We start from the raw sequence: 22,080 nt of genomic DNA on the forward strand, positions 1-22,080 counted from the left end.
CTATGTGATACAGGGTAATTTTGGCAATGCATAAACAATAACTGAGAATCTGCACCTATGCAATAGTGTAAGAGCCGGCCAAGCATATCCTGCGTCTCAGCTGGGCGAACTAGAAACAGACGCATAGTGGCGGTCAGTAGTTCCAGCTTGACAAGAGGAGTTGCTTCTGTTTTCAGGTTGTCAATAATGTCTTCCAGCACATATGGGGCATTAGGAATCTGGTCTCCATAAACTCCTAACAACCATATTAGTGCTTGCTTTCCCTATAAAATCAGAAGACAATTTCAGAAAATTAAATTGTATTTTGCACTTCCAGAATAGGACATGTAAGAGATTTTCCCCACAGAAAACTGTTAGACTTAAATTAGATAGAGACTGTTTTCCCAGAGGGATTTTTTTTCACTACGCATATATAAACATACAGTATTCAATGTGTAAAATAATAATAAACAAATATATAATTATTATATAAGTAATTAAGATAATTAATAAATAATAATAATAAACCAAGGAAAAGGGAATAAAGCAATGTTCTGATCAAAATACATATTAACAATTTACATGTATTAAATAAAATACTAAACTCTAAAAGCACACTAATAATTAGAACACAAAGGTTACAGACCCTGGCTATACCCACTTTAGGATAACTTATAGTACTGGCAATAAAAGCGATCTTAAATGTTTTGCGGCTCTAAAGTGTGACTGCAACATCTGAATTTCTGAGCACAGAGGATTGAAACCAATTACATTTATTACTAGCAAATCTAATTTTAACAAAATTATTGAGGCATACATTTTTCCTAATAGCAAAAGCAAACATAAAATCAATTGTTACAGTGAATTCTATAAAGGATTTGTTAGCCGATGTAATTATAGCTCAGTAAACAAATGAGTTTTCTAAGGAAGCACACCTGCTTCCCCCCCACTTCCTGCTGATTTGGTCAATACTAAGATTAAAGGTTAATAAAAGTTCATCCAAATTTATAATGTCCAATGTCCAAAGTATGACCTTTCACTACTCTTGAGAGAAAGAGGAATATGTAAAATTTTCAACTATATTTTTGGTTTTGGCATGACATTATCTATAAATACATTCATCAATACAGTCACAAGCCAAGAATGAAAGTTTACTTTGGGTTAGGATAACAAAAATGGTCTGAAGCTTGCATTACGTTTTAAACTGTTGAAACAATTGCAACTGCAAATTCCAAAACCTTTTAAAGATGAAAGCACCCAGGAAATTGCTTGTGCTGCCAAGCTTACATTCAAAAAAAAAAAAAAAAAAAAAACATTACCAATAGTCTAATCTTAATGTCTTTTCAATGCCCAGAAGAAATGGATACGAAGACTGGCTCTGCCTGGAATACCAACTGTGCATAATGAACCTGCAGACCCCTAATTAGCATGCCATGCAAGCCAATTATTATTTTTAAAATGTTTAATATTAAAAATATTTTCAACATTTTTTATCATATGTGTGAATCTGTGACGTACATTGCTATTTTTCATTGATCCAGAAAAAAAAAGGTGAAAAGTTTGCATTTTGATTAAACTGGGACATTGCAGGGGTGGGTAGTCAAGGGGTTTGTACATCCTGATGAACAGCATGGTGGTGCAGTGATTTGGACAGCTGCCTAACCTTCTGTGTCAGTTAGGATTTTTTCATCAGGTAAACCAGTTTTCTTTTGACAACCTAAAGATGTCAGCATTAGGTTAACGGTTGAGTCTTAACTTGGCAGGTATGATTGTGTGGGGACCGCTGTTGTATATGATGTATTGGTCCCCTTTGTCAGGACTGATAAACAGCATGATTTAGCAGCTTCAACTGGATAACATTCTGTACAGTTTTATAACTCCACTATTCATATATTTATCTCATTTTTTTTTTTTTACATTTTTAAAATATTTTGCTCACTTTTTTGTTGCAGTACATAACAGCTTTACATTACATATTAGTTTGGGAAAATACTGAACACCGTGCCCATGGCACATATTGCTTAGCACTAGTGACCGTTATCAACAGAACTGCAACCAATTAGTCCATCACTATCTTGTATATAGTGCCAAAAAAACTATGCAAGATCACAATGAACTTTACAGTGCAGACAAGATTATATTCTAGCATAAAATACAGTAAGCTAAATTCGAAAATAATGCAGTAAATGCAAGAAAGACATCACTGGAAGAGAAAGAAAAACCGCAGAGTCCATGTATCTTTCAGATCCCTTAATGTATACAGCATCTGCTGTTGTACAAATAATATCAATCACCAAAGATATCATCTAGAGCCCTGGGATTAGTTCTACTACTAACTTCCTGTACTCGACTTACTAATTACATTACTGCAAATGTATTACATACATTTTTATGTACATATATACAGTACTAGCCATGTGCGCCCAACTACATTGCGCGTGTTAAAGTTGTCTGTGAAGGGCTCCCTGTTTAAACGCGGCTGCCAGTCGTGAACTGGGCCCTTCGTCGCAAAGCATTATGATTTTTTATAAGGGAAACAAAATTAGAAAACAAAACCCTTGGACATTGATTCGATAGGAACGGCCTACTCGGAATCACTGTCCGAATAGTAATTACGTGGTGGTGGAGGAGCATTTCTGCTTCTCTCCGTTCACAGTCCGTCTCGTTTTCATGACGCTGTCATTTCCTGTCACAATCTCTTCTCAACCTTTCTCCAATCTCGCAGGTTGCTTTGTGGCAATCCAAAGAGTAAGGAAGAAGCAATGCTTCTTTCTTGAACTCCAAACGCAGACTGATGGAAAATCACAGAAGTGTGCCCGACTTATATACTCTGACTGCCGACTCCAAGAAGTGGGTGAACATTCGATTTGGACGAAGTGCTGCCAACGATGGTCGATAGAAACACAAAAAACCACAGTCTCGACAACGAAGCAGGTGTCGATGCCAGATCTAAACACAAAGCACGGTGTCGACGCCAGATCTAAACACAAAGAGTGCCATCGACAGTGTTTGTACAAAAGTAACAACCAAGGTGTTGAGTATTCAGCCAGTACAAACAGCACGTAGTCTCCTTTAGTTCAATCCTCTTTAATCACCACACTCCAACCTCATCCAACGATCCTCCCCCTCACTTCCTCTCCTCCTCCATCACTACTGCCCTCTACTGAACACAGCAGGAACATCACACAAGGCAGTGAATCCGTGGACAAACAAAGATCAAGATCCAAATGAAGCTTATATATAAAACTTTTGACTAAGCAAAGGTGTGTGTAAAATAAAAACAAAAAAAAATGAAATGTTTGCGGTATTTCATTCCGTGTACTTTAAATGAAAAAATAACAGAACAGAAAGACGTTAAGCTGCAAGAATGAATTAATAACTGAATGTAATGTATTCAACTAATGGTGAGATATGTATGCAGGAAATTCTAATATACCTGTATCTGCTATGCAATATGTACAATGGAACCTACAACATACTTGCTTTTTCACTTTCTCCTTCGATTGTTTCAGTTTGTGCTTAGAAAAATCCAAAATTTTCCTAAGCACAAGTCAGCTTTCAGACACTGGAGGGCGACAGAGAAAACCATTCCTTCTAGCTGCTAGAAATGTGCAATCAAGATAAAACAGCAGCCTGCATTTTGCCAGGGCAAAAGCTGCTATTTCTCTTTAGATGTTTCATTAGTGACAATAAAAGTCATCTAACAAGACATTACGATTGGCTGGAAGTGATGTAAAAATATACAACCAAGTCTGATGGCGAGCTGAAGGACAGTTTGTGAGGTAGGAGCTGCGATAGTTTTACACTCCAGTACATTGCGGTGAATGCTGGTAACAGTCAGTCTAGTGCCATCACAAAGACTTCTTGCTGGCATGAGGTTTCTGAGAAGCATGACGACTGAACCTATTTTAATTTTGAGTTTATGCGGAGGCATGCCAGTGGGAGTAAGACTTAAGAAATTCTTCGGGGATTGAAACTTGATCTGCGGTATCATCTATAACGATGGAGGCAACGCTGGTGAAAGTTACTTCGTTGGTAAGTATAAGTTTCAGTACTTGTTCATTAAGGTGTAGCGAGTCTTCGTTGGTGACGCTTAATATAGCTCGCGTACTGAGTTGTTCCGGAGTCACAGTTGAGAAGTTGCCATATAGTTGTTGAACGGGATAAGAAATAAAAGGAAAACATTGTGAAGGTAATGGACATGGGAGGAGTGTTAGAGTTGGCAGGTGGGGCTCTGTCGTGCTTGCCATGGTCGGCTGCTTAGTGAACTGTTGGTGGGCGTGGCTCTGTCTTGCGTGCGTCTTGCTTACCATGGACTACTCAAAGCACTCAGCAATTGCAGGTTAAGGGCCTTGCTCAAGGGCCCAACAGAGCAGAGTCCCTATTGGCATTTACGGGATTTTAACCGGCAACCTTCCGATTGCCAGTGCAGATCCCAAGCCTCAGAGCCACCACTCCGCCTGTCTATCTGTGAGCATACATTGCATCTGGAAAGTATTCACAGCGCATCACTTTTTCCACATTTTGTTACGTTACAGCCTTATTCCAAAATGGATTAAATTCATTTTTTCCTCAGAATTCTACACACAACACCCCATAATGACAACGTGAAAAAAGTTTACTTGAGGTTTTTGCAAATTAATTAAAAATAAAAAAATTGAGAAAGCACATGTACATAAGTATTCACAGCCTTTTCTCAATACTTTGTCGATACACCTGAGGCAGCAATTACAGCCTCAAGTCTTTTTGAATATGATGCCACAAGCTTGGCACACCTATCCTTGGCCAGTTTTGCCCATTCCTCTTTGCAGCACCTCTCAAGCTCCATCAGGTTGGATGGGAAGCATTGGTGCACAGACATTTTAAGATCTCTCCAGAGATGTTCAATCGGATTCAAGTCTGGACTCTGGCTGGGCCACTCAAGGAAATTCACAGAGTTGTCCTGAAGCCACTCCTTTGATATCTTGGCTGTGTACTTAGGGTTGTTGTCCTGCTGAAAGATGAACCGTCGCCCCAGTCTGAGGTCAAGAGCGCTCTGGAGCAGGTTTTCATCCAGGATGTCTCTGTACATTGCTGCAGTCATCTTTCCCTTTATCCTGACTAGTCTCCCAGTCGCTGCCGCTGAAAAACATCCCCATAGCATGATGCTGCCACCACCATGCTTCACTGTAGGGATGGTATTAGCCTGGTGATGAGCGGTGCCTGGTTTCCTCCAAATGTGACACCTGGCATTCACACCAAAGAGTTCAATCTTTGTCTCATCAGACCAGAGAATTTTGTTTGTCATGGTCTGAGAGTCCTTCAGGTGCCTTTTGGCAAACTCCTGGCGGGCTGCCATGTGCCTTTTACAAAGGAGTGGCTTCCGTTTGGCCACTCTAACATACAGGCCTGATTGGTGGATTGCTGCAGAGATGGTTGTCCTTCTGGAAGGTTCTCCTCTCTCCACAGAGGACCTCTGGAGCTCTGACAGAGTGATCATCGGGTTGTTGGTCACCTCCCTGACTAAGGCCCTTCTCCCCCGATCACTCAGTTTAGATGGCCGGCCAGCTCTAGGAAGAGTCCTGGTGGTTTCGAACTTATTCCACTTACGGATGATGGAGGCCACTGTGCTCATTGGGACCTTCAAAGCAGCAGAAATTTTTCTGTAACCATCCCCAGATTTGTGCCTTGAGACAATCCTGTCTCGGAGGTCTACAGACAATTCCTTTGACTTCATGCTTGGTTTGTGCTCTGACATGAACTGTCAACTGTGGGACCTTATATAGACAGGTGTGTGCCTTTCCAAATCATGTCCAATCAACTGAATTTACCACAGGTGGACTCCAATTAAGCTGCAGAAACATCTCAAGGATGATCAGGGGAAACAGGATGCACCGGAGCTCAATTTTGAGCTTCATGGCAAAGGCTGTGAATACTTATGTACATTTGCTTTCTCAATGTTTTTATTTTTAATAAATTTGCAAAAACCTCAAGTAAACTTTTTTCATGTTGTCATTATGGGGGGTTGTGTGTAGAATTCTGAGGAAAAAAAATGAATTTAATCCATTTTGGAATAAGGCTGTAACATAACAAAATGTGGAAAAAGTGATGCGCTGTGAATACTTTCCGGATGCACTGTAAGCAGGAGTATGACAACAGACTGACAGAACGGATTGTTACCTTATGGAAGGAAAGGCTCTAGTTGCCATCAATACCATAATTAATAAATTATTTCAAAAAAGCTGACAAACGGATATTTAAAAATGTCAATCACAGGAGGATAATAAAAAGGTGAAACATACATGTGTAGAATAAAAATTTTCACTAAGTCTTTACACAAGTCACAAATGTTTTATTTACTGTTGCAAGTCTGTGGCAGTAGTTCCAAATTTTTAAGTAAACTTTTTGTTTTTAAATGTACTAGTATCATCAATCCATAGTTCATTTTCACCCATTTAATAACAGAGATTACCTCACTGTCCAAGATGTAGTCCTCACAATCCACCAGAGCCTGACAAACCAAGTCTGTGCACTGAGGACATAACCAAACCAGGTCACGAAACATCTGCACCACAGCTGGAAAACAAAAGCACCCTATGATAAATAGATGCCAACTATATTTCCCATGATTTCAAAGGTTTTCTTTTTAACTAACCTGATGTGATATGCTCTTGCTTCAATCCAAGAAGGCTGGTTAAAATACTCATACATTTCTCACTATAGTTCTGTCCAATGCGCCCTGAAATTATAACAAAATGGAATCACATTATTAATGTACTTACAAATCCCAGAATGTCCCACAACTTTAGAAAACAAAAAAGGTGGCCAAAGGTAAAAAATTATTCAATTACAGAAACACACAACTGTGGCAAAACATTTCAAATCAACTTAATTCAATTGCGGGGGCAAGAGCCAATTCCAGAAGCACTGGGCATAAGGCATAAGGTAGGAGCCAAGTCTGGACAAAGAATCAGATACACATAAGCCCAAACTCACCAAAAGCACATCTGAAACTACCAATCAAACTGAAATAAGATCTGTGAGATGTGGAAGCAGACCAACTGTGTTATTTCATGTCTAAATAAATTCATTATCTGCATTATACCGAAATGCAGCACAGCTGTTTCTCTAACACGGTCTGTGAGAAGAGATTTGAAACCTCTATAAAATTAATCACTTTTAAACCAAAAAAGGGTTACTATTAGGTTTTGCTGTATCATGCAGCTCTAAGTCTCGTTATTTTTAATTACTTACTTTATACATGTTTCATATTTTATCTCAATGTTGTGTAACCAGTATACAGTACTAGGGAGTTGTACCGTGTTAGCCATTATGAATGTAGTGAGAAGTGAAGCAAAATGACCCCTTTTATTGGCTAACTAAAATGATTACAATATTCAAGCTTTCGAGGCAACTCAGGTCCCTTCTTCAGGCAAGATGATGTGAAGAAGGGCGCTAAGTTGCCTCGAAAGCTTGCATATTGTAATCTTTTTAATAAAAGGGGTCATTTTGCTTGACTTCTCACTACAACCAGCATATAGAAAGAGACAATTTTGCTGGAGTAAAAATTACGCATTTATGTTTTAAAGCAGATTTTGTTACTCAAAAATACACATTTAAAGTAAATATTTTTACAGCTAAATAAGCTAAAATCCAGAAAATGTATTGGATTTTCTAGCAGTATCTTTGTACATTTCTTTTGTACAGTCAGGACTAATGTCTTACTCCCTGCAGAAGAAATATCTTCAAATTTTCTAAGGCCGAGCGAAAATCATCTTCTAAAATGCAAAATGTAACCCATACTTATGTCTTGCTTCTTTTTCATCAAATTGATCAAATGTTTGTTACGTTTTGACTGAAAATAAATTATACTTTCAGTTCATGGTCTAACAAACTGAAATCAACACTTCATGGTCAGCCTAGAAATCACTTGACAGAAAATTTTAGTACTTTGTTAATATACAGAAATGTAATATGTAATGCTCACTGAGTCTGTGGCACAGTAATGTATAAAATCAAACGTTTATATAAGTGAGGTAAACTAAATAGAGACAAACTTTACAATGTTTTAGAGAATGTGAATGTGCATTGTGGAAAGCTCCTACATACAGTGTTCTTTTAAGAAATAAAATAGTTTGACGTGAAGTCACTGTGGCTTTCTGCACAAAGAGGGAAATTCAGTCAAGGAATGGCTCAGTAATTTACTTTTTCCACTATCTATATTGTTTTGGTAGCTACCAAAGTACAGAAGCCAAATAACTGTGTAATAAACATTTTTATTTTTGAGTACCTTTGTACAAAACTATACTATTCCTAGTAATAAAGGGCATAGTTCCAAAACTGATGAAGCAGCTACTAGTACTACAGCAAAACATTTCATATTATCAAACTGAGCTATTGAACAAATAAGTATTAAATATAAATATACTCACAAAATAAAATAAATCTAGTTATCCTATAAGTATGTTAAAGCTAAAATATATTACAAAACAATAAAAAAAAATGTGTTGCAAAATTTGCTGGCCATTCCTCAAAAACCCAATACTATAACCATTATCCAGTTTAAGTTTATTAACATTTATATTCAGCATTAGTTAATTTCTTTATATGGTCAACATATACATGAAAAATGAATTAAATGGTAGTGAGGTGGTAATGCACACAGACTGGCAGTCAGACTTACCAATAGCAAAAATAGCAGCTTGTGCCAACTCTGGAGAAATATCAGTACAGTAAGCTCGTAGTTCCTCGAGAATAACAGCCACATTGTTGTCATTCACCAGTTCAATAAGGATCTCCATCTTTCTGAATTTAATATAGTTGGGCTCTGAGTAGCTACAGAAAAACTTTTTATATTGTTCAGCAAATAGACTTGGTAAGCTGCGGAGGATTTGTTGAACGTGACACAATGCTGCAAAACGCAGCTCTCTGCATTGAGCAGTGGAAGCAGACAACAGAGGACCCCGAGCCCTCTCCAGAACATCAGCCTGTACTGCAGGGTGAGCAGAAGACAGCCGAAGAAAGAGGCAGATTGTGGCAGCCAAGACTCCACTGTGTACACTGTGCAGGAAGTCATCAAGCAGGTTGAGAATATCAAACAGCTCTTCCTCTGTGCGAGGTGTATAGCGAAGTAAAAAGGTGAGGACTTCACTCTGACCCCAGGGATCCAGATCTTTTATCCTAAAAAATAAAACAGTCGCACTGGAACATAATGGAAATTAAGTAAGACATCACCTGTCATATCAGTCTAAACTCTTTTTTCAATTAATTGGTAATTCCTGCCATTGGATTAAGCTGGTTCGAGAAGGTTAGATTTTGTTATTAATTAGAAAGTAGGAAATATATTGTAAATAATACCTGAGATGGCTAACTGACAGAAATACTTTGACCAAAAAATAATGACACTTGTGCCTCTTTTTTATTTATGTTCAAAAACTGCACAAAATTTACTGCATTTATTAAAAAAAAAAAAAAAATACAGAAAAACCTTGATTATCCGTCAGGGGTTGGGACCGAGGCTGAGACGGATAAGAGAAAAGATGGATAACAGAACAGCTACTATAAACATGATATACAGTAGATTAGTTAAGCGAATAGTCATTTATTTACAGAACAAAACTATATTAACAAAATATAATACAGTATTAACAAAATAAATTAATTCATATAATATTGTAACGACCAGAGTAATAAACATATAAAACTCAGAGGTACTGGAGTTTTCTACGTTTCACTTGGGAGTGTTTGTTCTGTAACAAATGGTGCCATCTTATTTGGGTTAAAGTGCACACCTCCAAAACGATAAAAGAAAGCTTTCCCTACCAGTTAATTTATCTCCTCCCAGTAATGTTCTTTTTTTTTCTCTCTATCTATCCGCAAACACTCCTGCTTATTGTCTCCTAACTCCATACTCAAAACTTCCTTCTGCCGCACCTTCCTTTTCCTCCTAACCTCTCTGGTCACTCATCTACCAGGAAGCGTGTCCGCCTCTCACAGAACTGAAGCCCATCACTTGCAGCATTTATTTCACCCTTTCTGTTCTGGCACAGTGTATCACAAGCTGCCTGCACATCACACTTTATTAAAAAATCATAATATGACAGAATTTAAAAAGAAATTTACTGTACAATACAGAAGAATATTAACATGTTTTTCAATTTTGTCAGCATCACATTTTGTATTGGTCACTGTTGTTCTTCCTACTCCGTAAACTGAAGCAACACTTAAAGCACTTTTGCTGTTTTGTACATGTTTAATAATTCCAATTTTTTTGTGACAATTCCAGCACCACAGTTTATCGGCCATTAGTAGATTAAATATAACAAAAGTGAAAAGCAAAACGCTATTAAAACTGAAGGTACGTAACTTGACACTGTAACTTCAAAATGTGGCATGACACATGGTGCTGGGGAAGAACACTACACACTAACACAAGGAAGAGTCAATCCAATGTACACAGCTCACATTGTAGTTTTTTTTGGGGGGATTGGGGTTTCGGTGGCCTGACAGTTAACAGAGACTGACGGTTAAATCAGAGATGGAATATCAAGGTCTTACTGTACCGTCAAATTTCTTGATACATTCGATGTGCAGAAATAACTCATTATAGAGTAGCTAAACTTAAAAAAAAATAATAAAAAATAAGTAAAATAATTTTTCATGATTGGTAAAATTAAGGAGCTTGATGCAATGCTAAGTAAGCTTAAAGAGCTGAGACACTAGAAATCTACTATTGTACACAGCTGCAAAGTAATATAGATTCAAATGAGGCTAAAGTATGTACAAGTACTATAATACTAATGACGCCACTGCTAAACTGAAGTATAGACCCCACTTGCTGTTGAAGGTCTTAATTATGAAATATTTTCCCAATCCCCTTTCTATTAATGGTCATATTGCAGCTTGAATTTTTTTTTGTGCTTGGGTGGGATTTACTACCAGCTAAAATAAATAACTATGAAAAATGGATTATTGGCATTTAAAGGCTAAAAGTGAGAAGCCACATTGTTCAGAGACTACCGCAATACCAAATAAGCAAAACTAAAAACAATGTTATCAGATTCTCCCTCCCACCCAAACAGTATCATGAATTATAAACATGAGCACAATTTTACAACACCTGTTGAGTAAATGATGAGCAATTGGTTTATTGATAACCACGCCACCTTCCTGCTTCAACATTTCTTCAAGTGCCCGAAGACAGTTCACCATTACAACTGGGTCTGGATCTCGCAAAAGGCCATACAGTTCATTCACTAAAGCAGCATCTACTGAGAATAATCAAAAAGATGAATTATGCTTCTAATGAAGGCCAAATTCTAAGGGAAAGTAAAATAACACAACCATTAATATATGTAATACCACCCTCCTCACTAACATATTCTAATATATAACATATTAGTTATTATGTACTTGCAAATGATTTAAACCCTAAAAAGAAAATTTCATAGTGGTGCTGCAATTATTTTTCTTTGGCAACATTGGTAGCTATATATACAAAATGGGATATGTGCTGTCAAGCAAAGAAAAAAAAATCCAGATAAATCACGATTGCTCTGAGTAATCAAGACTAACATTTTAAATTTAAAATTAAGCCAGAAGTTGTTTTTGTTTTGCCTTAAAATTACCGCAACTTTTAAAAATAAGAAGCAAATGCAAACCAAATTACTGTACATACAATAACAGCATTGTCTCAAGCAAGAAAATGCACATCTCCACAAAACTGAAGGTCCAGGCAAACCAACAGTTTCTGATACTCCTGTCCAAATTAAAGAGAAAACCAACCAGATACAAACTACAACAGAACAAACTTGACCTCAGGTAGTCAAAATTCGTAGAAGACACCACAGCAAGCCATCACAAAACAAGATAGAACTAATCAACAGATATACTTTGCTCCAAATGCCTGAAACATCTGTTTATTCAACCCAAGCTAAAGTGACTGATGGGCAGAAAAGGGAAGTACTTGTTCTTAGAGGGTCCATCTTCCCAAATACTTCCAGCTCCGTATGCAGCAGAGATAAGGAGTTAACAACAGTGTTGCTGCGTACTAGGAGCAGGAGTCTGCAACATAATCCAACAAGTGGACCAGGTACTTGAGAGAGTATGAGAAAATCCTCCAGTTATAGAGTATGTTGGAATAAACATGAATAATAAAAATATTATTTATTTAGTAAAAAAAATAATTCACTGCTATCAGGCAATTTAATACTTCCAAACGATACACTCATTAAGTTTATTTTTATTTATTTATTTTTTGTCTTTTCTATCAATTATTTAGAAATGCATTATCCGTCTATATGCTTGTTTTTTTATGTTTCACTTTCACAGTATTCTGAATATACCTTTCAAGAGCACAGGAGCATTTTCTGCTGTATCTGAATCAATTAGTTGCTCTTGCCTTGGACCCACTACACCACATAAATAAGTGAGATGTACTGTAGCTTTAAATGATGACTTAGCTCACCTCTGTTACACTGATGCAATGACTAGAAAGGCAAGGTTCTATTTTAAAAGTGATCTTTTAATTGTATTTTACTTTTTTTACAAACACCATAGAGTTTCAGGGATTATGTGTCAAGTCACCCAACTCACATGCAGACTGCCTATGAAACAATGTGTTGGTTGAGGTAGTGTAGGCAATGGTTTTAAGTTATTACAAACACATTATAAAAGAATAGCCACACAAGGTAGCTGACAGGGTAAAACTGGCCAGGAAGATGGACAGAAATATGTGAAAGACAACCCAGGCAGACTATTTTAAAATGCTGACATTTGCTGAATCAAATCAGTGAGCAACGGCTACTGTCTATTTTAAAGAAAATTTAAAAAGGCACTGCTTATTTTTAATTCAATAAAAGTGTCAGTGTTGCAAAAATAATTGCCACTCCTTGGACAGAAGTACAATGGTTCCTTGTGATTAAATACTGTTAAAATAAATGTCTGTGCAAGAACCAGTTGCTTCACTCAAAGCAGCTATGCACCAAGGCCTAGCAATAATTTCTACCCATCTACACAGAGATATGGAAACATGAACACCCTTAGAAACAGAGCGCAGGAGCAGTCTCTTCACAAGCAGAAGCTCAGTAGGACTGTCTCTTAATTCAGTTCAGTAACATTTTTATCCTGTTCATGCAGAGGGCCACAGTTAGCCTGAACTACAGCATTAAATTGGGGAGGCATGGCGGCGCAGTGGTAGTGCTGCTGCCTCGCAGTTAGGAGACCTGGGTTCGCTTCCTGGGTCCTCCCTGCGTGGAGTTTGCATGTTCTCCCCGTGTCTGCGTGGGTTTCTTCCGAGTGCTCCGGTTTCCTCCCACAGTCCAAAGACATGCAGGTTAGGTGCACTGGTGATTCTAAAATTGTCCCTAGTTTGTGCCTGGGGTGTGTGTGTGTGTGTGTGCCCATAATCTTTACGAGTTGTGGCACACACTCGAGACAAGACAGTCTTGTACTGTGACACACCCAGTGACTCAGTCATTGAGCTCCGAGTGTAGCCACAGCAAAATCAAACAGATGTGACTTTGTTGCACATTGTTGGGACAGTTTCCTATGCTTTCAAAATAACTCTACTGAAAGTACAGTACAACAAACACAATGCCGGTAAACAAAGGAAAGCCCAATCATGTCTAAAAGAACAAGAGTTTAGAAGAGCAATAGCAGCTTCAAGAAATGAATGAAAATGCTGTTCTGGACCACACAAACACAGGATAGATTAATGGAACTCAGAAGCCAACACCATTCTGGTGTGCTCAATGTTGAATGACTGGCAAAACGTTTCAATACTGTGATGTTCTCATGAAGAAGTCATGTAATCTCTCATCCCATGCAATTTTAGTCATGTAACATGACAACTTTAAGTCTATGATACAGTATCTGGCAACTGCATTCATTAAGTGTAACATACCAACGTATTCCAACTGGAAGTTGCATGGTGTGGATAAAATGCCAAAATGCACGATAGAAAATTTTAGTAATACATTTTATACCTTATTTTGAGGTGGAACATACAACAAAGTTTGGAAATGTATAATACAAAAATCAAGGTTCACAGAATAAAATACATTTCTATTGAAAAAATAAAAATGACAATTATAATACTGCACTTTCCATAAAATTCCAAATAAATACAGTAAGTAAACTCCAAGAAAACTGGTAAAAATAATAAAATGTATTTTTTCTAAGACTAAGGTCTTCAGGTAACAAGAAAAGAGGAGATTCAGCATGTGCAATATGGCTAAACCTCACTTCAGATCCTGCTATAGCACAAAATTTAAACATACCAATTTCAGCATCAGGCTGCAAATTCCTCATTTTGGCACAACCAAGAACAGCAACTCTTCTTACATAAGCAGCTTTGTCTCGTAACCCCATGAGTATAGGGTGCTGAATGTACTCAGTTATCCCCGGCATTCTATGGAAATGAAGACAGCAAAATTAAATTCTCAGCAAAAATATTAAAAAAAACTAAGTAAATTGTAGCAACACAAATTTTGATTTTATTGAAATCACACAACATTCCATACAAATAAATCAATTTTTTTACAAAAATAGGATCGAAAACAAATCAACCCCCACCCCTGAGAAAGACAGCTAGGCCAGCAGAGTAAAACTTAAAGCTAGTAAAAATAAGTAAATAAATAGATGAATTAATAAGTAAATAATGATAAATGGAGAAAGAAAAAAAAGGGGGGGGGGGGGGAGAATGTGCTTCCTCAGTGCTTTAAATGCTTATTCTAAAATGTTATTGATTAGATCATGCCAGGTTTTGAAAAAGTTCTGCACAGATCCCCTAAGTGAGAATTTGATTTTTTTCAGTTTCAATTAGTACAGTGGTACCTCTGGTCACAACCGTATTTCGTTCCAAAACTCTGGACGCGACCCGAACGTAATTTCCCCATAAGATTATATGTAAATACAATTAATCCGTTCCAGACCATACGAACTGTATGTAAATATATATTTTTTTAAGCACAAAAATAGTTAATTATACCATAGAAGGCACAGTGTAATAGTAAACATCTATCTAAACTAAATGTAAAAACATTGAATAACACTGAGAAAACCTTGAACAACAGAGAAAACTAATATTGTAAGAGTTTGCGCTACACCCTTACGAACCGCTCGCTGTAAACACTTTGAGTTTTAAGCACAGGGGGAAAAAAATTAAATGCCATTTCTCTTGCAAAACTTTTCACACCATCCTCTACTGGTTTTAAATTCCTCACCTTCGCCACTCGAAGAAGGACTTTTTTTTCAGCAAATCACCTTGAATCTTCCTGGCTTTCTCGCATATGATTGGCTTGCTTACGCTATCCCCTGCAAGTTGCTTCATGTTCAACCACACTAGCAACAGTTTTTCCACCTCTTCCAGCTCTTGAGGCCTCTGCTTGGTTAACATTATAACTCCTTTTGCAACATCAGCTGCTTTGTTAGGCCCTGTATACGCAAACAAAAGAAAATGGGAAACGGAGAATGGCAAATCATTGCCGCATATGAACGTGTGTAGGGAAACTGGCCGCCAGTGTTTTTGTTCGCCACCAGAGCGTGTGGTCGAGAACAGATGCAAAATTTTGGCAAACTTTTTGATCATAACCCGATTTGTATGTGTTCAGAAACGTTCGTGACCAGAGGTTCTACTGTATATAACATCAGTGACCCACTGACTTAAAAGAGGAGAGTTAGGATTCTTCCAGTTGAGCAAGATAAGTCTATGTGCCAATTGTGTAGTAAAGGCCATTACTTTTTGTTTGTCTTTCTCCACTTTAAGCCCATCTGGGAGGGGGGGGGGGGATTGTGACACCATGGCTGTCTGAAAGGCATTTAAAGATTTTGGTCCAGAGTGATGTTAATTTGGTGTAGGCCCAAAACATGTGGCCCAATGAGGCTGGAACTTGATTGCAATTTATCGCAGGTTGGATCTTGTCCTGGACAATTTGAAACGAGACAGATGTGCTCGATAAATAATTTTGAGTTCAATAATTGTATGCTTGGCGTATATGGAGCTCGAATGGAATCTCTGCATTGCTACCTTCCACTCCTTTTCGGAGATCTTGAATGAGAGATTCTTTTCTCATTGTCCTCTTGGATCATCGAAAGGGAGGGACTGTAAAATGATTTTATATATTGCAGAAATGCTGTCTGGGTCCTCAAGACTGATCAATATTTTTACTGGCATAGAGGTGGGAGGGAGATGAGGAAAACTGGGCAGGTTCTGTTTAGCAACAGGAAATTTAAGTACACTTTATGAGATAGATTTGGAAGATGTATTGGAATCATCACCTTATACAACCAAATTATGACAGCAATTCAGAAGGCTTGGGATGTAGTCTTAAAAACTACTGTATGCTGTGATGAGTACAAGTCAAAGGATGCTGCATAATGTGCTTAAAAACAATCATCTGGGGCCTCATGTATAACGCCGTGCGTAGAACTCACACTATAACATGGCGTAAGCACAAAAGCGGGATTGTGCGTACGCACAGAAAAATCCAGATGCAGGAATCTGTGCGCACGCATACTTTCACGTTCTTCTACTACATAAATCCCGATTTGCGTGCAAAGTAACGCACGTGCACGCGCCTTCTGTCCCGCCCCAACTCCTCCCAGAATTACGCCTCTTTGAATATGCAAATCAATATAAATAGCCTTCTGTGAAAAGACAATGAGAAAAGCACGGGAGAAAATATAAGAATTTCAGCGAATACCAAGTGGAGGCAAAGGAAAAACGTACTATTTGTTGGTTTAAACAGTGGTATAATCAACAAAAGGAAGTTGATCGAGTGACAGAGTGTCGGAGAAACTCGAAGGCTCAACTTCACAAAGTCGCACAGTGCCCGAAATAAAAAAGAAATCACATATCAAAGTCGGCGTGAAAAAGCGAGTCGTAGCCCACCGTCTGAGTGTCATATGAAAGCTTATTAGGGTACAGACAAAAAAAAAGGCACACAGTGGGGAAAAAAGCACGAAATGTCAACTTTAATCTCGAAATTTCCACTTTAATCACGTAGTTTATTTTGCCATTAAAGTAGAACATCATAAATTTCATCTTAAATTCGTTTAATTTACTAGTTTCTCAAATCCCATTGTAACTGAAGTGGCATGTTAAATGCTTTGTTCTGTATTTGATCTTATTTGTGCTCTGTGTGTGAATCACTACCTGCTTTTTAAACGGGCTTTCTCTTTCTCCAACAGGACACATAATCCATTACATTCGTGATATTACAGCTCTCTGAATAATTAAAATTCTGAGATGTACACGTGATATCTTTTTCATGATGATAGGAATGAAAGCATGTTATTAAACATGGGAACACGGTGGCGCAGTGCTTGTTCATATCTCACGCAAGAGGCTTGCTGCGCCATGCGCGACCTTCAATGAAATAATTTATCACAGCAGTACTGTCTCTTTCAAACGTACTAACCTCCAATTCCTGTCCTTACTTTTCTTTCTCCAAAAACTCAATCGCCACACAATAAGCTATGTAATAGACGTGAAGCCATCTGTAAGCTTAGAACTTCGATTCTTCAAAACTTTTAAGGAACATTGAAATATCTTAGTAGTACGTGTTTAATTATTCTATCCGTCTATCTTTCCAGTGTCGCGTCAGCACCAGCAAGAATACAGCGCAAGGCAGGAACAATTACTGAACTACTTAGCGCTGCGGCACCGTGTCCTCACATGTTTAATTATTAACAATACAGATTATTTAAATGAAGTTAAAGTTTTATCTGCATAATATAATCAACATGTTTTGCTGCATTTCGTCTTAGAAATGAATACCGTCATCACATGTAAATACGCGCTTTATAAAGTGGCGCAGGTTGTGCAATATTATAACTGTAGTGCAAGTTTACAGTGAGGTAATTGTACTTATAAGTACAAACAGTTCTACAAGGAGCACTTGATGGACTGATTTATTGCGTTTAGAGTTCTTGGGATGAAACTGTTTCTAAACCGCGAAGTCCGTACAGGGACTAAAGCGTTTGCTGTGGCTCAGGCAGCATTTGCTTCATGCTGTGTACCGATAATTCTCTTTACAATCAGCTGCTGCTGCGATTTCCCACTCAGATACAGTGATATAAATACTCCGAGTGGTGCAGTGAGAGTAATGTGGAAAAAGATGATCTGCTGTGGCAACCCTTAATGGGATCAGCTAAAAGAAGAAGAAGATGCAGTGAGAGTTACAACGCTAAAGCAGTTATGGTATTTGGAATACTATGGCTATTCCCTGGACCATTATATTGCTACAGGTTAATTACAATCAGATGCATTACACTAATAAACAATATGCAGTTAATTTCAGTGTATTTATAAAGCCGCGCCAGGAATGTGGATCTAAGAAAGAAAGGGAAATCACACTGGAACAGTAGCACTGCTTTGACACTGGGTGCCGCCAGTCTGCAAAACCGGGCGGATAAATTGCGTACGCCAAGGAATGAGTTACCGTGGAAATGTGCGTGGCTTTACGCCAAGTTTAGGTTTTATACATCGCGATTTGAGCGTGGAAAGGTTCGTACGCAACATTTCTGTGCGTACGCACCGTTTATACATGAGGCCCCTGGAATATTGTACCAGGTTTAAGCCTCCATATTGCAAAAGGGATATAAGTTGTCTACACATCCGTTTTGAAGAATCATGTTACAATATCTCTGCGGTGAGCTGGCACCCTGCCCGGGGTTTGTTTCCTGCCTTGCGCCCTGTGTTGGCTGGGATTGGCTCCAGCAGACCCTCCGTGACCCTGTAGTTAAGATATAGCGGGTTGGATAATGGATGGATGGATGTTACAATATCTGCATAGTTATCTACAGTAGATCTGATAAGGGGTTTCTAAACATACACCAGCTTGGATTCAAGTGATGTCTTACCAATGGACCCTATAAATATGAATGATAAAAATTTAGTACTAGTTACTGTGACACAAACAACATATAACTCTTTTCACTGTCCTTCATAAAATTACACTTGCCAAGTTTTCTTATCATATTAAATCTGATTTATGAAGTAAACTGTGTTGTACTTGCACCTCCTAGCAGTTTTTTAGCGCAGGAAATAAAAAAAAAAAAAAAAAACAGACCCACCTGAGACTACACATACTGCGCAGTGCCAGCCCACGGACCATGGGGTTACGATCAGCACAGTCTTTATGCAGTGTGTTGATGGCGAGCAAGGCCAAGTCAGGCTTTAGTGCAGCATAAGAACACATATACAAGTAGACCAGCTTTTTCTGGACAATATCCACTGTGGCACTGGCTTTCACCATTTCCATGAAAAGGGGAGACACGTCCAATCCCTGCGTCATGTATCTGTTAAGAGAGGCCATGAGGCATTCGGACACTACTTACATATTCACCTTTAGACTGCATTTGTAAGTAATTCTCAGAGTGGTACTAAATGACTTAAAGGTTGCTAAAATAAAACTTACTTGATAACTTTAAGGATGACATTTCGATAGCGCAGCTTGTCTGACTGCACATTGGGATTGGACAGGGCCCTGTTCAGCTCCTTTACTGTCTCTTCAGACCCCAAGTATGGCATTGTCTTCTATTTGTCAGTTATCACCTATAAATACAAAAAAAAAATACAAAAATAATTATTTGATATTAAAAAAATTAGGTGGTAGTACGGCAGCTCAGTGATCCGAGCAACTGCACTTAACATACTGATTTTATCATCACACATCCTAAAACTGTGAGTATACTGGAAATCAGAAATTGGCCCTGAGTGAGAGAGACAGAAGGAGAATGTGTGCATGTGGAATAAACTGGCACTCGATCTTGATTTGGCTTTTGCATCGTACATGTTTCTGTCAGCACAGGCTGCAGCTCTTGGTGAACCTGAAATAATTTCAGTAAACTTTAGAATATTATGTACAGGGTTATTCAAAAAACACTGCCTTTATGGCACTGCCATTTTGTTCAGTGCACTGCCAGGTGGCAGAAAACAGAAACACTAACTTTTCCAGCCCAATAAGAGATGAAAGTCAGACAGTTTTCCAATTGTTCAGTGTGACCCATGTATTTGTAAGGTGAAAACTACCAGAAAACTTATTTAATCCCTAACTACTCGCACCATTTCTTATCTCATAAGTACTCACGCAGTGTACTTTATGCATCAGTGTTAGAATGGCTATTTATATGCACGCTGTGAAGTTGTAATAGAAAATATTGCAATAATGTTAAATTGTACATATTTTTTAAAGTAATTTAATACTATATTGCTGAAGAGTATGACACATTCTAGGACAATCCGAAAAGAAAACTGATCCACTTCTCCAGTGCTCATTTGTCACCAGCCACACTTTCATCCACTGCAGGATTTTCACATGGATCACATTTCACTTCAGTTGTTGAATGTTCTTTGCAGACAAAGTAATCATAAAAAGAACATCTCATCATTGTCATACATACTGAGAAAGAAGGAAAAACATTATTAACTGTAATGATTATAAGTATTTAACTAACAAATACCAAGGACTGTATTTTGTATTAATCATGCGGCAGAGCTATATGATTTATTACTTCTATATGAATTTGTTCTTCATTTAGGTAGAAAAAGAATTAAGCTTGTGCACAGAATTATGCGATTAACTTACATTCTTTATTGAGAAAATGCTGACCTCTTGATACTAACAGAACACCCTCTGATATTATAAATCAATGTGATAGTTTCTGAATTCTTGCTTAAAACTATAAGAAACATGTCCCTTATGGATTAATAAATAAGGATTTATTAATCTAATCAGACAAAATCTAATGAAGATCTTTGTAACTAAAGTACTGAACTATAGAAACTACTTTTAAATGGTCTTGTGTGTGTGAGCTGATAAAAGCGTATTTTTAGGAATGCGAGTGCCTGGTGGCTCTTTGTTTTGGTATACTACTGCATGTAATAAATCAGGACGTAACTGTAACTTACAGCAATCTATGTATGACCTCAAAATGAACTGTCATGTTTTTTTCCCTTGACTAATGAATAAGCTAGGTAATATGAAAGGATTTTTCTTTTCTTTTACGCGGACTGTCTGTTCTGACTAGCCAGTGGCACTGAGCTGGTTGGGGGTTGGGGGGGGGGCATTGATTTCGACTTCAGCGTCCACAATACATACATACCCGTGTGGTGTATCAAATGCACCATATGGAACTTGTGACTATGCACCCACTCATAAAACCGGCAGGGGCACACTGGCGGGAAACCATTGCGACTCAGTACTTGTATTGAATGCTGCCAGTAGCTTCAAGTGGAGAAAAATAACAGATTAGTGTACAAAATACACCAGTGTGAGTAATTATGGGATAAAATAGGGGCATTCTTTTTGAAAAACCCTGTACATTTGCTGCCTTAAAGCTTCATGAATCTGGTTTTACATTCTAGTCTCTCGCTGTCTGCGCAGAATTTGCAGAGATGTGACAAAAAAATGCATTAAGTTAACTGGAGACTTTAAGCCAGCCTTGTGTGGAGGACTGTTTGTAGGTGTGTAAATGGACATTGCAGGAGAGTGGAGGCCTGTCCAGGGCTGGTTCCCATCTTGCACCCAATGCTGCTGTGGTTGGCACCAAGCCACATGATTCTTAACTGGATATAGGAGGTGTGAAAATGGATGAATGGATAATTGCATGAAGTAGACTAAACCAATAAACCTTTCTGTTAAACATCTTTCCCTGCATAAAATAAAATAAAGCTATAGCCAGCAATAAAGTACACCAGCATTTTAAAAGACTGCCAGGTTAAAAACAGATGAGGATAATTCTGTCAAAAAATTTTTTTAGACTTTTTCTATACAACTAACGAGAGCTTTAGACAAAAGCAAAGAAAGAGCATAGCTAATGCAGACTTTTCATTCGAAATCAGTCATGAAGTTGTAGGGGTGCGTCCCACACAGCCTGACTGTCTAGTAAAAGATTTACTTTTTTTTGGGCCAACAGAGATCCATACGAACATACGGCTCTGCTAATAATCTGCGTATACTGGTGTGTGTATTTAGTACTGCCAGTAACTCACAGGGCCTGCGCAGCACTGGGTTCAAGGCAGGTACCCTTCCTGCAGAAGACACCAAGTCACACCGTATCTCGCGCACAAAAACGGAACTAAGTGGGATCACGTCTTTAAGAGTAGGGGAGGAAAAC

At 38.1% G+C, this 22,080-nt stretch overlaps 2 protein-coding genes across 4 annotated transcripts in view; both read right to left on the reverse strand.

The window, feature by feature from the left end:
- Positions 1-22,080, reverse strand: part of LOC114647822 (uncharacterized) — a 1,111,123-nt gene that overhangs the window by 276,501 nt on the left and 812,542 nt on the right. The window lies entirely within an intron of this gene.
- Positions 1-22,080, reverse strand: part of ap4b1 (adaptor related protein complex 4 subunit beta 1) — a 36,539-nt gene that overhangs the window by 13,690 nt on the left and 769 nt on the right. The window contains exons 2-9 of one of the 2 annotated variants that reach the window (XM_051924419.1): positions 19,380-19,516; positions 19,036-19,260; positions 14,238-14,368; positions 11,078-11,228; positions 8,642-9,138; positions 6,614-6,697; positions 6,431-6,534; positions 56-263 (exon numbers count right to left, since the gene is read on the reverse strand). In XM_051924419.1, coding sequence (XP_051780379.1) covers positions 56-263; positions 6,431-6,534; positions 6,614-6,697; positions 8,642-9,138; positions 11,078-11,228; positions 14,238-14,368; positions 19,036-19,260; positions 19,380-19,492 — 1,513 coding nt within the window. In that variant the 5' untranslated portion in view covers positions 19,493-19,516. The remainder of the gene's footprint in view (positions 1-55; positions 264-6,430; positions 6,535-6,613; positions 6,698-8,641; positions 9,139-11,077; positions 11,229-14,237; positions 14,369-19,035; positions 19,261-19,379; positions 19,517-22,080) is intronic. The other variant, XM_028796473.2, reaches the window with a different exon arrangement.

This window comes from Erpetoichthys calabaricus, chromosome 3 (assembly GCF_900747795.2).
Source record: "Erpetoichthys calabaricus chromosome 3, fErpCal1.3, whole genome shotgun sequence".
In the NCBI taxonomy this organism is placed as follows: Eukaryota; Metazoa; Chordata; class Cladistia; order Polypteriformes; family Polypteridae; genus Erpetoichthys; species Erpetoichthys calabaricus.